Source organism: Macrobrachium rosenbergii, chromosome 53 (assembly GCF_040412425.1).
Source record: "Macrobrachium rosenbergii isolate ZJJX-2024 chromosome 53, ASM4041242v1, whole genome shotgun sequence".
In the NCBI taxonomy this organism is placed as follows: domain Eukaryota; kingdom Metazoa; phylum Arthropoda; class Malacostraca; order Decapoda; family Palaemonidae; genus Macrobrachium; species Macrobrachium rosenbergii.
Genome location: NC_089793.1, coordinates 7,443,625 through 7,465,256, shown reverse-complemented (window position 1 = coordinate 7,465,256; position 21,632 = coordinate 7,443,625). Strand labels below are relative to the sequence as shown.

The 21,632-nt window shown below is 36.8% G+C and overlaps 1 protein-coding gene across 1 annotated transcript; it reads right to left on the bottom strand.

Moving 5' to 3' along the window:
• Positions 1–1,359: 1,359 nt before the first annotated feature.
• Positions 1,360–20,289, bottom strand: LOC136834251 (paramyosin-like). The gene is made up of 12 exons (XM_067096596.1): positions 18,994–20,289; positions 11,671–11,841; positions 10,559–10,699; positions 9,725–9,847; positions 9,014–9,112; positions 7,963–8,153; positions 7,306–7,439; positions 6,839–6,915; positions 5,953–6,103; positions 4,813–4,993; positions 3,906–3,999; positions 1,360–2,593 (listed from the first exon to the last, which is right to left on the bottom strand). The coding sequence occupies exons 1-12, from the start codon at positions 19,090–19,092 to the stop codon at positions 1,643–1,645; spliced, it is 2,412 nt and encodes an 803-aa protein (XP_066952697.1). The 5' UTR covers positions 19,093–20,289; the 3' UTR covers positions 1,360–1,642.
• Positions 20,290–21,632: the final 1,343 nt, after the last annotated feature.

The following is a 21,632-nucleotide window of genomic DNA, read 5'->3' as shown; positions in this document are numbered from 1 at the left end:
TAATAAGCGAAAGCAAGCAAAGCATAATTATTTACAGATGAAAGAGATATATAAAAACTCTAGCGTAACTGATGCAAATAATTATAAGGCTTAAAATAGGAAAAAAATCCTTTCTCTCAAATCGTTTCCAGGAAAGAATATGAAAGTATTCATAGTTTGTTATAAATATTATTCTTTTACCACTTATTTTCCTTTATTTGCTTTATATGCCATTGTGTGCGAAGTTTTCTAATAGTTAGTATCCTTTTGGGCTTATCCACATTTGTGGCAGGTCAATAATAATAATAATACAATAATAATAATAATAATAATAATAATAATAATAATAATTCTTTATTACAACAGTAATCATTCTCTCCGTAAACCAAAGTCAAGGTAGCTTACAGTTCTGACTAACTAATACCATTACTATATTCACCATATATTTTTTGTTGGTTACAGTAGTTTTAAATGAAGTGAACACTGCCATTATGGCCAAGAATTTCTCTGTAATTAACGTGTCATTTTTAATGACATTAACACTTCAGATTCCAATAACGTAAAAGTGCATTGACCACTTTCCCAATTCATGAGGTTCCCTTAGGCTTCTGTGGGAAGCTGTGGAATGTCCCTCAGTGAAACCTGGATCTCTGGACTCCCCAGCAAAGCGGAGGGGCAGACCCCTTCTGGGAAACCCCAGAAAAAAGGGCCTTCCGCCAGACTGGAGACCCAGTGCTCCTAATATACAAAACACAACGTTGAAGTAAAGCATATGAATAGCGAAAGAACAATCACATTAGGAATTGTTCGTGTAGAAATTAAATTAAAATAAAAAAGTAACACCTCTCTCTCTCTCTCTCTCTCTCTCTCTCTCTCTCTCTCTCTCTCTCTCTCTCTCTCTCTGGAATATGTCAGAGATTACAGGTTTTAGTGAAGAGCCCTCTCCCCAGTTTTCTGCAGAAACAAAAGAAAATCTTGAGGTTTGGAACAGCGATGACGTACTTTTACGTCTTTGGAATAAAGAAAGGATTAGAATCATAGTAATGTCGTAGAGCTAACCATTATTGGTGTCACTAATAATTTGAAAGTGAATTCTGTGTAGTTGAAAAAATTTTATTTCTGGGTTATTCATGAAAAAAGGACTATACTGCCTGGTCACTGGGTAACCTTTCACTTTTTTGATATACAGAGTTTAATGCAACTGGAAACCTGATAACCCCCCCCCTTTTTTTTTAGCTCAGTTTCCCAAACAACTCCCCTTCATAAAAAAAAAAAGAGAAATATGAAAGATACTCGTCCTGTTCACGTCCTTGCGTCCCATTTCTAAAGTATACCTTGTCAGGGGGAGAGAAGGCAAGATTGTATTATTAAGACCAATCGTTCAAATTTTTAGCATTTTATTCTAAAGTCACATTTTATTGGTTCACTCTCATGTATTTCTTGTTATTCAAACTAAAAGAAGTATATCAGCATCTTGCATGCTCAGTACCAAGTAATTATAAATTACGTTAATGTAAAGTGTACCTGCAAGAAAAAAAATGACAAGGCAGAAAAAAAGAAGACTTTCAGTACTATACACTTATCACGTTACTAAAAATTACCTGGAAATTGTTTTCACACAGTTAATTATGTACACAGAACAGACGATTAACAATGAATGTCTTCAAGGTAACTGATCACCCCGCTTAACCTCTCTTTTCGACGTCGATTTCGACTGGGTCGTCTTGAACCCGAAAAATCTGTCGACTCCTCCCGGGAAGATGCGATGCGGGTAAGGTGTAGTACTCTCTGCGACAGTTGGCGTAGGAGTACTCGTAGTCACGACGCTGGGTTCAGGAGTCGAAGTTCGTTCGATGAAGAGGTAATCGTCGCTGGCGTAATCACCCATATCACGCCATTCGTCCTCCCGGAACACCGGGTACCCTAAATCCGGGGTCCCGTAGTTCCCCGAGAGAAAATCCGGGTCCGTGTACCAGGCCGGTATGTCTTCGTCGTCGTAATCTTCTTCTTCGTCCTCATGTTTCCTTTTCCCAGCCCTCGAACTCCTGGTAGGCGGCGCGGGTGTGACCGGGACCCTTCTCTGGAACTCTGGAAGGCTTCTCACCAGATCCACGAGGGGAGAAGTGCAAGCGCTCGGAAGTGTCAGGTGGGTCTGACGAGCCGGGGCGTGACCTTCGTCGCTTAGGTAAATTGGGAAGCTAAACCCAACATCTGAGGGCCGGTAGACCCCATCGCTGGGACCCTGTGGGGGGACGGGGGGCCCTTGATTAAGAAGAGTGATTTGTTCCAGAGTCGTCAACAGAGCCTGGTACAAGTTGAGTGACTGAATGATCTGGTCCCTGGCGTAGCCCTTGAGGTCCTTCGCAGCCGTCACGAGCTGGTCAGCCGGTTCCTTTTGCCGGACGTTCGACCAGTCGATGTCCAGCAGGGTCCTAGAGACCCCGTCAATCCGCTCCTCGACATTCTCCAGACGGGACGCCGTCAGGTTGGCGGCCTCGATGATTTTCAGAATAGTGTCTCGCACTTCTCCCAGTTTCCCGGAGGTCTCCGACGGCAGTTCGTGGCTGTCTCGCAAGTTTTTCAGTATCTCTTGTGCCTCATGGCCGCTTTCACTCTGAAGGGAAATGCTTTGTATAGTTTATTGTATAAAGCAACAATTTTAAGTGCGAGAAAGAACATAAGTCTTTTATTAAACGTCCCTTTGTACCTTAGAAAAAGTAAAAGTTGACGTTGTAATTTTTCAGTGGCAAGAATTTATCTAATGCAATTTTTGCATTTTTTCATCGAAATTCACTGTGATTTATGCGTCAAACTGAAATGTATACGGGGAGGATTAAGTACCTATATTATCTATAAACAACATTTCATTAATCATAGACCATTTTTCAGTACCTATTAGCTATGAAAAAACAGGTCATTAATCATAGCCAATGTTTTGTAGAAATTTTTTTCCTAGATAACAGACTTGAGTTAGGTAAGTTCTCTTTGGGTCTCGAAAAGTGGAAAATGTTCATATCGTTAACTGCAAAGAATCCAGTGTAGCGTACGTAAGTATAAAAAAAAAAAAACTTTTACTAACCCCAGGAAACTGGACAGAAATAAACAGGTTTTAAGTGAAATTTTTCTTGATGGTATATCTTGAGTTAAATCACCACAATTACAGTACATGAATAATAGAATACTACTGCTTTACCTCTCTAAGTCATACAGAGCTAAAAATAAACAATTCGAAAGTTTTGCAATTTATCTCTTGGCCTGTGGAAAATGCTTTAAATCTGGGAGAATTGTTATCATTATTCTTCCATTCTGCAGTTTCCATCATTTTTTAAAGTTTAATTTAAGAAAAATTGATTGTATGTCTTAAGATTTGTTTGCCTCCTGCAGTATAACCAGTATTTAAAACAATGAAAAGAAAAGCAAAAGCAGGAGAGAGAGAGAGAGAGAGAGAGAGAGAGAGAGAGAGAGAGAGAGAGAGAGAGAGAGAGAGAGAGACTAGTGTGTCCGGCTTGAGACTGTTATTTACTTACACATGCCATTCATAAATTATATAAATGTCGATGTTCTGTTTGATTATTTCTCTGTGAAGTAGAGAACTGACTTGAAGTTTAGTGATAAATTTTCAAGCATCTTTTAATGATGCCTAATAACGATACCTGATAGTATCATAAATTGGTTTACATTCAGTATCTGGATTGAATGCTAATGATGGTCAAATGGTTCATATGGTAGTCATGGGACCATGATCTACATCATTCAAAATCATAACAAAAGAGGAAGTACGTTGTATTGCTGTATCTAGCAGAGGGAAAAAATGGCAGTAGATATTGCTTTATTTTTGTTTATTATTGTACGGACATTGTATTTATAATATTAAAGGAAACGGAACTTTTGAAAGATAGAAATAAAAGCGAGAAAGGCGACCATACCTGAGAATAAGTTCCAGATGCAGTTCCGTTCGTATCGGCAAGGTGTTCCACCAACCTCTTGAGTTCGTTGAGTTGCATACGGTTGAACTTGTGCCTGAAAGTAACTCAAAATATAAATAACTGAAGAGAACATTACCACTCCGGGAAACTAAGAAGGCGGAGGAATATTTCTGAAAATATTATCCTCAGAAATATTTTTAGTTTATTGATATGGTGAAATATTTTACCACTTGAAAGAATAGAGAAAATTGATATACAAAAAATTATCCTTTTATTTAGTTTCGATCAGAATTTTACAACGTAAATAAGCAGATGGACTTTGGTAATATCTGTCAAATATATGCCCAGGTAATATCTATTAAATATATGGTCAGCATACAAATTGAAAATGATTATTCACTTATAATTTTGATATCCGTAGTCATATCAGTAATTATTATTATAATAAAATAATGATAAGCACTGCTTATTATACTAATGATAAGAACTGATAACTATGGTCATTGTATCTAATTTGATTAAACAAAGTAATTCATGCATTAAATTATAGATATTTCTTCTTAAATTAGTTTCTTTTTTGTATCCCAACTAAAAACCAACCAACGAACTCTTTTTTTTTATTATTCTTTGAAGCCTCTTTGTAAAAGAAAAGTGACATGTCCTGTCGTTGTAAATATGTTGCTTTATTCCTGGATGTGGTTTAAACTAACTTTATATTTTCACCTTTTGGTAATTTTATAACTGCTTGTTATTAGAATTTTCGGAAACCGTATTTGTCATATTTGTCGCAGTGAGTTAGGCAGTGTGTTTGATTTTGATTATTTCTGTAACTTTATTATATTTCTTTTTATACACAGGGACTGTATGAACCCATCTCTGATGGACAGCACAGAAATCCGAAGCTAACCCAAGGTTAATATCAGTGACGAGCTTATCCAGAATTTCGGCGATCTTGTGCTCCAGAGTCGGCTCCTCGGCTTGGATCCTCTTGCAAGAGTCGATGAAGGCGTTCTGGGCGACCAAAACAGCAGTGTAGGAGGATTCTACAAGGGACCCCAAGTCCTGCATCTCTGCTACGAGCTGTTGACCTGAAAGATTGGTTTCATCAAATTCCGTTGAGGTGAGTTTTTTTTTTTATGGCACTTATTTCTGATGGCTTCTGCTTCTCTGTTGGTGCGTCCACGTAAGTAAATCATGTCGTAAACATGTCATAAAAGTGTAGGCAACTTACTGCATACACGTCACGAACATGGAAACAAGTCAGCGACCATGAATTGAGAAAGAATCTTTGGCCAATGCTGGATAATCATATGAAGTATTATACTGGTTAGGGACTCCTGATAAGTTGTTGACTTGTTTCAACCTGTTTGTGATATGCGTGGGACAAGTTACCGACATGTGTTTATGACATTTTTACTGCAGTGTGGGTGCACCACAAGATATGGAGTAACTTGAATGTAACCTTTGTCAGTAATTGTTTATTTTAGCTCTCTGGTTTGTACATTTACACGTTTTTGCTTTGTGTGGGCTGTATGAACAGAGTAGTTTACTTGAAGAGTTCATATTAATATGAGAAAAAATAAAAATTGCTCTAAATTACTAGACTAAATGCTTAGAGGGGAAACAGCCTTGAATTTATTAATATGAAAAAAGGAATAAGAGGGCCGAGAATTACTAGAATAAATGCAGATGGAAAGCAGACTTGAATATAAGTCTACAATGTGCATAATAGACTTTTAGTTCCAGCTGGCTAATTTTGGGAGATTGTAGTCTACAGAATTGTAGTCTGAATTGTTGTCTGCAGACATTACTGACGTTGAAATCAGAAAATTAGTGTTCTCTATGCGGAGTGGGAATATAAGTCCAGTTGCTTCATTCCATGATCTTAAGATGCTCATTCTTAGAAAACTGTGCACAATATGCATAACAGGCACCTTAGCCACTGTGCTCTCTCAAATTCCCAGAATAATGAGTTTACAATTTGCATAACAGACAGCTGGTATTAACTGCTTAGTCTCAGAACCCCGCTAGGCCGCACGGTATTTACCGTGGTCAGGCTCGGTGTTCATGCGCCTCAGGAGAACAGAGAATCTCTGGTGCAGTAACTTCAGGAGGTCGACGCCCTCGCTCGTTTGCTTGGTCAGGCCACGGCGCAAGTCTTCGCTCTTCTTCAGCATAGACTGGAGGAGATGCTTCACCTGCCGAGAGATGTCGTGGGGTTTAGTTGTATGCAATGACAAATGAACATAGGGTTTCATATCCAAAAAATTGGATATTGATTAGTTTTACTGGCCAGTAGCTTTGAGAATCTTGTAAATTAGTGTTATAAATAACCAACGTTAATGATCTTGTGAATTAGTGTCATAAATTACTAACGTTAATGATCTTGTGAATTAGTGTTATGGTTTTCAGTTTAAATGGTCTCGTGAATTAGTGTTAATGGTTTTGGACTGAAGGGATGTCGTGAATCGATGTTACGTTCACGAGACCCTTTAAATTTAAAGCCAATAATATTATGCTACGAGATCCTTTAAATTCAAAGGCAATAACATTGATTCACGACATCCTTTGAATTTAAAGGATCTCGTGAATCAATGGTATCACCTTTCACTGCAAAGGATCTCGTGGAATACTATTATCGGGTTTAAATTTAAAGGGTCGCGTGATTTAGGGTTATAATCTGTGAACGTAATCGACCTTATTTTTCGATCAAACCAGGTAAATTTGACTGTAATATCCCAAACTGGAATATGTGGTCACATACCTGGGACGTTCAGGTAAATCTTATGAAATATCAACATTTTGAGGTTACATAAACATCTGTCACCTCTCAGTATCAGAAATTACTTAGCTGTTGTAACTTTGTAGGCTATAATGATATGATGGGTTGGGTATAATATGACAAATGTGGACTTTAAGGAAATGCCACAAACCTCTTGTAAGGCAGCAACAGTAGTAGGATCTGGGCATTGAAGGGGTATGTAGTCTGACCTCATCGAGTCTTCCGTACCTGGCGGAGAAATAAAGAAAATATATTTTAGTACTATTATTCGAATTCTACTATGGCTACAGTCTCATGAGTTCAACTAGCAATCTTACTCATCGTGTGAATGTGGAAAAGACAACACATAAAGCTTGGAGAGGACAGTAAAAATGAAATGAAGAAAACTTCCACATCAAGTACTTTCGCTTAGAATACAGATGTCTCTCGCTTTCTCTCCGCTGAGCGAAAAATTTATTTTCGTCTCGATAAAGTTGGAATAAAACCCTTAAAGAAAACTACCAATACGTAACGAAATAAAACAAAAAGTAAACGTAACTTCTCTTTGTAAGTTTTATATACAACTGACAAGTTCTTAGTAAAAATACACTACTTAAACTCAAGTAACAAGAGACTCGCCTCTCCTTCTCGCAGCCTCTTCCATCAAGGTGATGTTGAGACCTTCTGCCGCTCTGGCTACACTCTGGGCCACGCTCTGGTTTACCTGCTGGAGGACGGGCCGCAGTTCGCCCAAGGAAGACGTCGTCGACTTTCTGCAAGATTTAAAAGGTTAATCAGTCTCTCTCTCTCTCTCTCTCTCTCTCTCTCTCTCTCTCTCTCTCTCTCTCTCAGGTCAGTCTTACATATTACTTTCCTTCTGGAGTGAGGCCTATCATCTCCCTCTCTGCATTTCGTTTTCATTTCACATAATAAGATATTTTTATCTCTCTCTCTCTCTCTCTCTCTCTCTCTCTCTCTCTCTCTCTCTCATAGTGCTCAGGCTTACATATTACTTTCCTTTGGAATGCAGCCCACCAGCTCCTCTCTCTTTCAAGTTGATTTAACATATTTTCTCTCTCTCTCTCTCTCTCTCTCTCTCTCTCTCTCTCTCTCTCTCGTTATTACATTAGTCACTGTTTGATGCTGACCTTCATTATGGTAAGGACTCACCTGATTTCATACACGATGTCATCGCTCTCTCTCTCTCTCTCTCTCTCTCTCTCTCTCTCTCTCTCTCTCTCTCATTATTAAATTTAGTCACTATTTGCAATCGACTTCACTATGGTGAGGACTCACCTGATTTCGTACACAATGTCATCGCGAGCCGTCTGCACGCTGCTGTTGATGTCTTGGAAAGCGTCGTAGACCTTCTTGGAAACGACCTGCATTCCTCCTTCCACCTCCGAGACCTTCCTGAAGGTGCGGTTGTTAAGTCCTTCCAGTTCCTCCCTTCCTAACTGGTACTCGTGGCGTATCTCGTCCAAATTCTGGTAATAAGAGAATCTGTGTTATGAGAGACGCTCCTCGTAGGCTATCGAATTATTGAAATTCAGACTCGTCGTAATGGATGAGATGATATTCAGGTATATTAATCTGGTAATTCATCTTAGAACAATAAACATTGGTACGTAGAGGCTCGTCGAAGGTAGTTTTTGGTACGTAGAGGCTCGTCGAAGGTAGCTTTTGAAACAGCGATTTTTCTACATATTTTCTTATCCTAGAAGTCAGCATGTATCTTTGTTTATGTTATGTATATTTAAGATTTTTGCAGAAATATTTGTTTGAAAACTTCTCCAATTGAGAGACTTATGCGGGTCCTAAAGTCCGTTTCAACTAAGTCTCATGTGGTCCACGAAAACAGTTTTAACCAAATTACTTATGTGGGTCGTGAAAAAGGCCGTAACTAAAAGACTCAAGTGAGACTGTAAGCAAAAGACTAATTTGCCCCTAAAGACGACTTTAACTACGGAACACTAGCTAGAATTTTTGTTACCTTAGGATTGATTCATCGAGAGGGCCTTACCTTTGCAACTCTGTAGTGGGGTAATGCCGTCAGTGCACCTCACGGGGTGCACTGTAGGCATTGCTAAAAGTTCTTTGTAGCGTCCCTTTGGCCCCTAGCTGCAGCCCCTTTCATTCCTTTTACTCTACCTCCATTCATATCTTTCTTCCATCTTGCTGTCCACCCTCTCATAACAACGATTTCTTAGTGCAACTGCAGAGGTTTTCCTCCTGAGAGACACCTTTCAAACCTACTTACTCTCAATTTCCTTTCAAGCGCAGAATGACCTCATAGGTCCCAGTGCTTGGCCTTGGCCTAAACTCTATGTTCCATTCCATTCCTTACCTTCGCAATGTGCTTAGACAGCGTCCCTTGAAAAGTTGCCAAAATTTCGCTGACCATTCGAGGCACAGAACGTTCGAGCTCTCCAAACCGTCTGGTCACCTGAAGAAGTTATGCATTTTTATATAAACTGGTTTTAATCAATATAAAAAAAAAAAAAACTGACAGATTAACCTAAGGTCCTATGTCTGAATAAATTTTAAACCAAAATCTGATCTTACCATAGTATTTAAAAGCTCGGCATCTTTGCGTTTACACATTTTTATATAAATTGGTTTAAATCATTATGGAAATTAGTATTTAGAAGCTCAGCATCTCTGTTTATACGTATTTTTATTGAAACTGGTTTAAATCGATATAAAAATAGAAAACTGACAGATTAACTTAGTCTCCCATAACTGGATAAGTTAGAATCAAAATCTGGTCTTACCGTATTGTTAAGAAGCTCGGTATCTTAGTCATTGCAGATTGTTAACCACATTTTTATATAAACTGGTTTAAATCAATATAAAAATAAAAACTAACGGATTAACCAAGACTCCTATGACTGGATAAGTTGGAATCAAAATCTGGTCTTACCATGGTATTTAGAAGCTCAACATATGTTTCTACACATTTTTAAATAGACTGGTTTTAATCAGTTTAAAAAATAAACAGATTAACCTACAGTAGACTCCTATGACTGGATAAGTTGGAATCAAAATCTGGTCCTACCATAGTGTTTAGAAGCTCAGCATCTGTTGGTGCCCGACTGTGCCAATTTGACCTGATTTCGTGCCTTGAGATGTCTTCCTCTTTGACCTCGCTGTCCAGTCTTTCTAAGTGACTAGCGACATTCTGCGGGATAGATTAGAAAATCGTTAAAGATTGTCATCATATAAGGTGTTATTAAAGCTAGGGGTATTTCGCCAATTATTTTAATGGGTACCTTTATCCTTGTTCTCCTGTGTCAATATTGTTAAAAGTTAAAGTCCTCCTGGGCCTCTATAGGCTCATAGGCAGGCGCTGATCTCCTGTTTCTTGACTTGAGGGTAAATCGATTGCTTCCTAACATTTTATGAATTCTTCCCTTTTATGTACTTCTACGAGATTAATTCACTCGATTTCTAGCAGGGTTTTCTTATTCTAATAAAATTGCCAAGAACATTCAAGTTTGATAACGCCTTTATTTGAATTTGTATTATGTATACCTATACTCACACATTATTATTATCATCATTCAGAAGATAAACCCTATTCACACGGAACAAACCCACAGGGGCCATAGACTTGAAATTTAAGCTTCCAAAGAATATGGTGTTCATTTGAAAAACAATTACAGAGGATAATAGGAAATACAGAAAGAAGAGAAGTACATAAGTAAAAGGTGAATTGTTTTGGGTAGTATTGCATTACATCTTCGCTTGAACTTGAGGTCCTGATTGCCCAACATCCTCTGGGAGACATGTACAACCATCTGCTCTACAAAGCATAAGACCTCATTGATAGTTACGCTTACTGAAATTACTAGAAGGGCCACCTGCTTGTTTTACGTAGGCAGGACCTTACCTGCAGGTCTCTGTTTGTATCCCTGAGAGTAGCCTTAAGGAGGGACGTCTCCTCGGTAAGACGGGCGTCGAGAGCTTCGACCTTTTCCACCAAAGCATCGACTTTCCCCAGACGCTTCGACAGCACTTCCAGAAGTTCGTCCTGTTGAACAAAAACACCTGATGTATGGGATTCAGACGCTTTGGCAGCTGTTATGGATATACATCCTTTTAAATAAAAAACTTATTTAGATTCGGACATTTCAACAGAGCTTAACAGAGGAACGTTCTGTTGAGCAGAACTTGTTATATTCGACCAAAATTCAGGGCACAGATGGAAATATGGGCGTTCACTTCTTTTTTTTTATATAACAATGACAAAGTTATCCATTTCTCATTTATCTGTCGCAAAGCATACGCGTCTAACTTTTTTACGACAAGAGGTACGTACATTCTTTATCTACATGACCATCAGTAATTACCCATTTAATTTTTACTGACAAACTTACACTCCTTATTTATGGAGTGATGCATCTCTCTCTCTCTCTCTCTCTCTCTCTCTCATCTCTCTCTCTCTCTCTCTCTCTCTCTCTCTGTCAAAAACACTGGTATAATAGAGTAAATTATTATAAAAGTGCTTAAAGATAGGAAAACTGTAGTTCCAAAATCAAACAGCAAAGACATCTGTTGGAACAAAAAAAAAAAAAATAAAATCTGGATAAAAAAAACACCAAATCTAATGCCTCTCTCTCTCTCTCTCTCTCTCTCTCTCTCTCTCTCTCTCTCTCTCTCTCTCTCTCTCTCTCTCTCAAATGATACATATAGTAGACCATTATAAACGTGCTAAAAGAAAGGAAAAATTATAAGAGAAATCAGACACAAAAAACATCAATTGGAACACAAAATAAAAATGATTTAAATAAAAAATATTAACCCTAATATCTTAAATTTCACAAAATAAAAAACAATTTAGATAAAAAGCTAAATCTAATGTCTTTGTCTTTCACAAAATAAAGAAAAATAATTTAGATAAAAAAAATACTAAATCTAATGTCTTTGCCTTTCACAAAACAAAGAGAAATAACAATTTAGATAAAGAAAACTAAATCTAATGTCTTTTTATCCTTCACCCACCCCTTTCGCAGAAGCGTCGGCGAGTCGAGTGAGCCGAGATTCGATGCTGACTTCGAGTGTGGCGAACCTCTGCATCAGCTGATTGAGCGTCTGCTGGACTTCCAGGAAGTTCCCCAAGTTTGTAGGCGTGGGTTCCTCGGCGGTCTCGCCCAGAACTGTGCCCAGGATGTCCTGGAAAATAAAAAGAAGGTAAGGTTTTAAACTTTTTATTGGGTTTGAGCGTATTCTGTTTGTGTTTAATTGATGTTTTTTATCGTTTGAAAAAAATTGGAAGCAAGAGCCGTTTATTGATACGTTGTATCGGTTAGATTTATGGTAGAAGTTGTAGGATATATTAATTTTTCTCTCTGAAGGATGGCTCCTTACAGGGTGATTTTATAAACTCTTGTTCATCACCAATTTAAGATAAACTCTTAGCGCCAGTCATTAAATTTTGAGTAATGGAAGAGTACGTTGATATATGAGATTTTATGAACAAGGAAATGGCATGAATCTGTCGATGTGAGAAAATGAAAATATCTGTTTTTAAACAAGAAAAAATTGAAAAAAATACCCAAGTGACTTGTAACATGATACTTAAGGCACATTGGTAAATTTGATCAAAATCCATAAAAAGTTGCTTGTACATCATTTGATGATAGATGACGTCATTATTGCATAACTGCTTAAGGATTTTCATCGATTTCCCCACATTTATCTTCTTATCTTCTTCATTTTGATTGAAAAAAAGGGCCTTGTTTCTAATGGTTATCAGCTTGCAGTGCAGTACTTTGCTCTAAAGGTGTAAAAAAGATCAAAATAAATAACTCCTTTTCCACACTGATAAACACGTTGACATCTCCCTCTCCATCCTCCTTTAGCATCTCCTCTTTCTCAGTATCCTTTTCCTTTGCTCCTTTTTTTCTTCTCGTTCTATTTTCTCATTTTATTTGCACCTCTTTTGTGGAGGAAGATTAATTTCATCTATGCTTTCATAGTCTAATTTTTTCCATGTCGCCCTTTTCTTAACCCACTGTTTATTACTTCCTTCTTGCCTCTTCCTCTTCATCGCCCCTCCTTTTCTCTTATTTTCTCATTCTTAACATATTGGCTCCTGTTCTTCACAACCCCTTCTCCCAATTCTCATCATCTCCTTCTCTCCTTCCCTCTTTATTAGACTCCGCCCCCTCCTTTTCTCATCTCCTTCTTCTTGCTGTTCTTCTCCCAAAAGACACACATCCTTCAAGACCGATAACTGTCAACCCGGACCTCCTGTCACCCTCAGAGCCATCGTTCCGAGGAGGAACACGAATTATCCTGTAGTCCGGTGAGATTAAATCCTTGTAATGGCTCGTGACACGACCTGTGGGAGTGCCTGGCATCCATCACGGCCTGGTTATCTGGAGATCGAGTTACAGAGCTAGTCTTCCCTGGGCATCATACCCAGTTTGAGGAAAATTTCAGCGTCGTGAATTGAGGGTGACGTTAAAAGTGGTGCAAAAAGTGGCGTTGTATTGTTCGTATTTGAAAATGTGCGCCATTTGTTTTAAGAAGATTCGGCGTCGTGTTTCAGATAAGATTTATAATGTGGGTAAGAAATGAAAGTGGTTGTAATGTGGGTAAGAAATGAAAGTGGTTATAATGTGGGTTAGAAACGAAATTGGTTATAATGTGGTTAGGAAATGAAAGTGGTTATAATGTGGGTAGGAAATGAAAGTGGTTATAATGTGGGTAAGAAATGAAAGTGGTTAAAATGTGGGTAGGAAGTGAAAGTGCTTATAATGTGAGTAGGAAATAAAAGTGGTTATAATGTGGGTAGAAATGAAAGCAGTTATAATGTGGTTAAGAAATGAAAGTGGTTATAATGTGGGTATGAAATGAAAGTGGTTATAATGTAGGTAGGAAATGAAAGTTGTTATAATGTGGGTAAGAAATGAAAGCGGTTATGATGTGGGTGAGAAATGAAAGTGGTTATAATGTTGGTAAGAAATGAAAGTGGTTATAATGTGGGTAAGAAATGAAAGTGGTTATAATGTGGGTAAGAAATGAAAGTGGTTATAATGTGGGTAATAAATGGAAGTAGTTATAATGTGAGTAAGAAATGAAAGTGGTTATAATGTGGGTAATAAATGAAAGTTATTTTATTTTGGGTAAGAAATGAAAGTGATTGTAATGTAGGTAATAAATGAAAGTGGTTATAATGCGGGTAGGAAATAAAAGTGGTTATAATGTGGGTAAGAAATAAAAGTGGTTATAATGTGGGTAAGAAATGAAAGTGGTTATAATGTGGGTAATAAATAAAAGTGGTTATATTGTGGGTAATAAATGAAAGTGCTTATAATGTTGGTAAGAAATGAAAGTGATTATATTGTGGGTAATAAATGAAAGTGGTTACAATGTGAGTAAGATATGAAAGTGGTTATAATGTGAGTAAGAAATGAAAGTGGTTATAATGTTGGTAAGAAATGAAAGTGGTTATAATGTGGGTAAAAAATGAAAGTGGTTTATGACTGGTCATATTGAGATGAGTGGTATTTATTGGTCGTTTTTAGATAAATTTCGGCTTGCCAAATTCGATAAGGCATAAAAGTGGTGTAAAGAATATTTACGCAATCGTGATTAAAATGCCTACCTTATTTAGAAATACCTGTGTTTACGCTTCGCCAGAGAACTTAATGAGGTGTTGCATGAAAATCCTGTCTTTTTTAAACCTACCCTGGCCTTTGCTTAGACTACAGTGAGCGTCTGAAATTCAGTTTGAGAAGGGTTTAGTAAGGGAAAGTTTATGTCCATGCTTATTTTAGAAACTACTACTACTACTACTACTACTACTACTACTACTACTACTACTATTATTATTATTATTATTATTGGTTTTCATGCCAATTATGTTTTCAGACTGTTATTGTATTTTTCATCTCCATTTCGTCTGCACTCGTTATTTGTGCATGAATCTGAATTGAAATTATTATTATTATTATTATTATTATTATTATTATTATTATTATTATATGAATGAAGTTACAGTAGATATTAACAGATGAACAAAAGAATGAATGTAAAGACTGATAAAAATAGAATCTTAATGAGACAGAATTATTATTACGTGAATGAACTGAAATAAATGTAACCTAAAAGATGAGAAGTGACAAGTTTGTCTCATCACCCGCCCCTCCCCTACCCTCCCCCAAAATAAAAGTGATTGCATGACCTCTTGCAAGCTATTCAAGCACTGCCAAGGTTTGCTTGCAAACGATCATTGTGGAACATCATTTCGAAAACTGTTCGAGCTGCTCAACTAAGCTTTTAATTTGATTGGTAAATCATCTGACTGACATCTTGTAGGAGGAATCACGTTCTTATAAAGCAAGGTATAAAAAGACCCTGCTTTTATAGGTTTTTTTCGAAAAAAGAATGCTTTAGAAAAATCCTCCAACGATAATAATAGTAACAATGACTTTCAGTATTCTGCTCATATCTTTTCTTATTCCACCATTAAATTATGGAATTAAATGCTTTCTAATTCCTCCTCCCCACACCCGACACCCCTTGCCGTAAAGGCATCTGTAGTCTGGCGTTGAAATACCTTAGAGTTTGTGCAATATCTGAAACTGCCATTTTTGTTTTATCTCATATTTGCCCATCCGGTTTCCTTTAACCAAACTTATCGTGATGAAACTTTCTTATATAGACTGATTTTTTTCATTCAAGCCGGTGTATGATGGCAAACACGTCCTTTGCCGCAGCCTCGGAACATTTAAGAGTTTTAGATCTGGCAAGTATGAAATTAACTGTGTTGTTTTGCTACGTTTAGGTAATATATATGAGATTAAATATATATATATATATATATATATATATATATATATATATATATATATATATATATATACATACATATACATATACATATATATATATATATATATATATATATATATATATATATATATATATATATATATATATATATATATATATATATATATATGAGATTAATCTATATATATATATGCGTTCTCAGCATAACGAAATTAAGTGTATGTGATAAGAATTATAATTATGACGACGAAAATGATCGTGATGACAAGGTAATAATGACTGCCGCCCAGAGAACACAAATTACAGGACCACAGAATGGGATTGCGAATTTGGTATCAAGACGCAGCTTTTATCACCTCCGACCATCCTTTCTGAGCCCCAGTTTAACAACGCAGAACAGAACCGAAGGCTCGCGGATTCTTGACTTTTTCCTGGTTCGCCCACTTCAAATCACGGGATCCTTCAAAGGACTCCCCTCAGACTCAAGAACTTCCTCTGAAGGTCGTCGTCCTTTTCCTTCCTTTATTAGACGTTCCATCCTTCTGCGACTCACGCCCGCCTCTCTTCATGTCGAATATATTACGTGTGTAAATATATATATATATATATATATATATATATATATATATATATATATATATATATATATATATATATATATATATATATATATATATATATATATATATATATATATATATAAATTTTTATATATATAAATATATATATATATGTATATATACAGTATATATATATGTATATATATATATGTGTGTGTGTGTGTGTGTGTGTGTGTGTGTGTGTGTATAAGCACGTTCGTGCTTTCACACCTTTGATCTTTCTCATGGTTAATTTGTCGTGCTTAATTTTAAGATCACACGCGAAGATGAATGATGGTCGTTTTGCAATGGTCCACTTATCTCATTTTGTTTGTTTGACTGACTGTCGCTGTTTGTTTATTAGTAAACAACGTTGTTCATGGACTCAACACTTCAAGAATTGTATAAGTCTCTCTCTCTCTCTCTCTCTCTCTCTCTCTCTCTCTCTCTCTCTCTCTCTCTCTCTCTTAGTAATGGAAGAGGATGAATTTGCAATGTTCATTTCTACTGTTATTATATTGATTGTTGTATTTTCTAGTTATTATTTTTCCGTTCATTCTAAGTGAAATATTTTTCCGAGGGGGTGAACATTTATATTCTGTAAAAAAAGTATATTACACTTATTAATTAATTAATTAATGAACTTATTTATATATTTCTTTATTTATTAGATGTGATAAACGGCAAATAACTTTGGTAAAAATCTGAGTCTTTAAAATAAATGCAGCGCATTATAAAAGAATCACTTCAGTATACTAAATTCGCCGTGTATAATTACAAAAAAAGGATGTAAAAGTAATTTTTGTAGAAATCCAGACCCTAAAAAGACAGTTATTATTCACTAACGCCCCATAACAAAAATCGTCAGCGTTGTCGATAGCTTTTAAAACGAGGTGATAGATGCCCAATGAAGTGGATACCACAACAATGTTAATTATTAGCGAATCAAATCCTGTGCATAATAAATTATCTTTGGAGTTACGTTCATAAAATCATCCATTATCCATATCCAGTCAGCTCTGTCGTTAGGATAAGGAAGAGTAATATTCATTTAAGGAGCATAGTATGAGGAAAATAAGGTTGATTCTTGCGTTAATTTTGGCAATCTGAGGAGAACCATCCATTCTGAGATTTTTTATATATATATTTATGGTGGACTTTAAATGTATGCACTGTAAACATGCGAAGTCATGCACAGCAATTATATATATATATATATATATATATATATATATATATATATATATATATAATAGAATATGCATACATATATGTATATGTATGTATATATATGTGTGTGTGTATTAGTGCACTTAGTAGTGACAAGATAAAACTGAATTAGACTTAAAATCTTGTGGTGTTTGATGTGACTTATGAAAGCTTGGGTTTCTGTATTTGATGTGAAGAAGGGAGTTTATGGGGGCAGGATGTCTGACACATTTTACATAACCGAGATGAAGACACAACTGCAGTATATGAAAGGCTGTTTATGTGGCTGTCGTGTCGATGCCACCAGATGGCCTGTAAATGAGAGAGAGAGAGAGAGAGAGAGAGAGAGAGAGAGAGAGAGAGAGAGAGAGAGAGAGAGAGAGAGAGGGGTTATAGGTTGAGGAAACGAATGTAGAACCCTGGAGTCATTTTATTTAAAGAAATTGAGGCATATATAATGATAAAGCTTGTTCATCCGCGTGCACTCAGCACACACACACACAATCTACATATATATATATATATATATATATATATATATATATATATATATATATATATATATATATATATATATATATATATATATATATGCACAATTTACCATATGAAATGAAACACTGTGTTAATCCTGTGATCGGATAAGATATTGTAAGTTTCAACACTATTAGCTCTGATACAATGGCTTAGATATAGAGACGAAACCAGTGTTAAAGCTGTATATATGAGTCACGTATCAGTGCGATTATAACCGAGTATGTATATATATTATATATATGTGTGAATGTGCGTTTGTGTGTTTACCATGCCCAATCTATGATTTTATGTTTTACACGACTGAACGGTAGCAGGGCGCGTAACCTGTCACCTGTCAACAAAATTTGGACAGGACGGTGATTAGGACCTTTCACCCACCTGGAAATTGATTTGCAAAATAACTGGCTTTCCCAGGGACAAATATGAGCACTGTGAGCACTCGTTGATTAATTGCGGTGTCTTTCATGATTGATATCATGATTGATAACTATTTCCAATTCAAGAATATTACCCAAGGTCAAGTTGCAATTATGAATATTGTTTTTAAAAATTATGAATCTGAGTCTCAGGTTCAAATGGAAAGTTAGAGCCTATGTTATCAGGCCCAATACCAGTAAGTTGCAAATATTATTTTCGACATTTTGATGGTTATGATGAATTAAAACAAGACTTGATATCATGGCTCGATTTAAGGTCAACCATCTGTAACAAGTAGAAGTGAATTTAATTCTCTTATAGAATCTTCAGTAAAATCAGCGTATCAGTTGTCCAATCAAAATCATACATAGATTAGTTCCATAGTCTCTAGCTCAAAGTTTCAACGTAAGAAAAACTTGTCGATCAATTCACATTCTCTTCTGAAGAGTAAAATATCTATTGTAATCTGATAATCGAAGCTCTTGATCCATTTTGTAATTCAGGAGCAGATTTAAGTACAGTGATAAATTTCAAACATTTTGAAAGAAAAGAAAATATACGAAAAATTCGTTTCTTCCAAAATCATGCACGAATTTCAAAGGACTTCGCACCATCAGAAGCAGCACACACCGAGTCGAATATCGCATTCCTCCTCCTCCTCCATTCCATCCTCGCCCCCTCCCCACCCCAGATGAACGCACCCTGTGTGTTTACAAGAGACGCATTGTTTGTTGTGGGATAGCAGTGACTCGCTACTTACCAGGGCATGCACTGGGATCGGAAGAGCGATGGCTAACATCACTGCCGTCAAGAAAAGCTCCTCGTGACGTCTGCGCTTCTGGTTCGCGCTCGAATGCATCCTCGAGACGGGAAGAGGACGCGATGACGGGAATAAATACGATGATTATTGGCGGCGCCCTTTGCCTCTCTCCAGATCACTTCCCTTCTTAATCTTCTTCCACTCGGATGTACGACAGATCTTGAATAGGTTTTTGTGTGTGTTCTGTAATCACTTTCTTTCTTAATCTTCCTCCAGTAAGATGTACGACAGATCTTTAGTGGGTATCAGTATGTGAGTTAACTTTAGGATAACTTTCCACTCATCATGATCAAAATATAAGTAAAATGGGCTTTCAGATTGCGTAAGATTATTCAGGTCAGCTTGACAATTTATAAATATTCTTTTATCTGAAAATTGTACACTGTAGTATCCATGTCATTAGATATAATTTGGTATGTTTTATCTCCTGCACAAAAACCACTCGTAGAAAAAGTCATTACGTTCGTTTCATCACCGAAACGATTATCTGCCACAGCTTGGAAACTATATCGAAATGCTATGAAGTTTAGAAGCAAATAATTTATTTTATGTAGCCATCACACTAAATTAAAGTTTCATTTTATGAGAAACTTCAAGTTTCAGATGTTAGATTAAGTTTCAGATGTTAGATTAACCATCCTCTTAGTATAATGCTAACACCCTGTAGGCTATAAAGGAACTTGTACCTTCGTTAACAATAATCCGCATTTTTGACACGACGGGAATTTCTTCATCATCATTATAAAATGTATCGGTCAGAGATGTTCATTTCTTCCAAAAAATAATACCAGATCCCGAATGAGTCAAGGCTCCCGAGAATGTTTTCTTCATGAAAAATAAATTACCCGTTCGAACATCACGCCACTCATAATTTCTGTTTTTTGTTTTCATCAACCCCAGTGATTTGTCCAGCCTGTTGTTTTTCTTTAACAAATAGCAACACTTCGAGACGCACTGCTATTGCACATTATCTCAAGAACCGCAAGATATCAGTTCGTCAGCTTTTAGAAGCATAGATATATTTACTCCTGTAAATAACATCACAGCAATCGCGTGCGTATTACGCCTCTAGACGTCGCAGATCAACACTGAAGAGAAGGAGCATTTTCGTAAAGGAACCGAGGCTCTTGTTCCCCAGAGAGAGAGAGAAAGAGAGAGAGACAGCCGGCGTCCGTCCGTCCGTCCGTCCGACACCGTCAGCAGTTGTTTGTCGAAGACCGCCAGAATGAGAAAAGTGAGGAAAGGAAGAGGTTCTCCTAGGAGCAGAGGAGGAGGTGGGGGAAAGGAGGAGGAGGAGGAGGAGGAGGGGTGTGAGGAGAAGGGAGGAGGAGAAGAAAAAGGAAGAGGCACTGATTGACTGGGGCAGGACCTCCCACCCATGTGTGTGTGTGTGTGTGTGTGTGTGTGTATCTTGAGCCTGCCGACGGTCTAGTCATAAACAATGTAGTGGTAAGGCCCTTGAAGCATTGCCGCGTTCTCTATGCGTGCCCGTAAGGAGACTTCGCCCTCTTGTATCTCATAAGCAATACTCAAAACAATATTAATTATCTTGAATGTAAGACTGATTGACATTATGTCACGATGAGTGACTGTCAGAGTGAATCGTTGACCAAGATACTGGCAGCACGCATCTGTCTCATATTTGCAGTGTTGTGGGTATAATGACAACAGATTAAAAGCTATATTTTACGCATCCTTGGTCAGTTGAATATTCATTACATAAATCTCTTAGCTTTGCGTCCCACGGTCAGCCTTCTTTCAGATGAGATGAGGTTAATATTAGTGAAAATTACGCTTTAGTCCAGTTTTGACACAATGAGCATATCTGCGGCATACCTACATATAGTACATATATATATATATATATATATATATATATATATATATATATATATATATATATATATATATATATATATATATATTTTACATGTATGTATACACATACATACACACACACACACACACACACACATATATATATATATATATATATATATATATATATATATATATATATATATATAATTTTGTGGGTGTGTTGGCTATATATGAATGGAAAGCGATGCGAGAGGGAAATATCGATAAACATTTTCCTAAAAACTCTCAGAAATACGTAAAAATATTGTTATTTATTCTGTTTAGACAGAAACTTTATTTTCGCTCTATGCCAGTTCCAAGCTCGATTGAATTTCACGTTGCTTGACAAATTCACTATGTGAAGTCGTGCAACTTTTGCATTATTATATTTTCCTTTTTTTTTATATCTCAGTTACGCTTTCCAAGTTTTCTGACGTAACATTTTTATCGTCATAATTTTACACTCGTCTACCCCAGAGAAACAAGAACACGACTGAGGACAAGAGATGGTTTGGTGCCAACCGTTGTTATGGCTTCGCCGGATATGTTTATCTAGAGACAGACCTTTTCCCTAAACTGTTGCCGATACCTTCAAGGATGCCCACCCCCAAAAATACGCTTACACACCCTTGAACGTTTACGCCATACCCCGTGACCATCCACCACTCAGAACATCCGACTAAACGTGATGACGGGACACTGGTGGCTTTCATCCATGT

Coding starts and splice junctions, on each gene's coding strand:
- LOC136834251 (XM_067096596.1), bottom strand. CDS start 19,092: ATGCATTCGAGCGCGAACCAGAAGCGCAGACGTCACGAGGAGCTTTTC. Junction 7,440..7,962: donor GACATTGTGTACGAAATCAG/GTGAGTCCTCAC, acceptor TAAATCTTGCAG/AAAGTCGACGACGTCTTCCT. Junction 6,916..7,305: donor AGAGGCTGCGAGAAGGAGAG/GCGAGTCTCTTG, acceptor TTTCTCCGCCAG/GTACGGAAGACTCGATGAGG.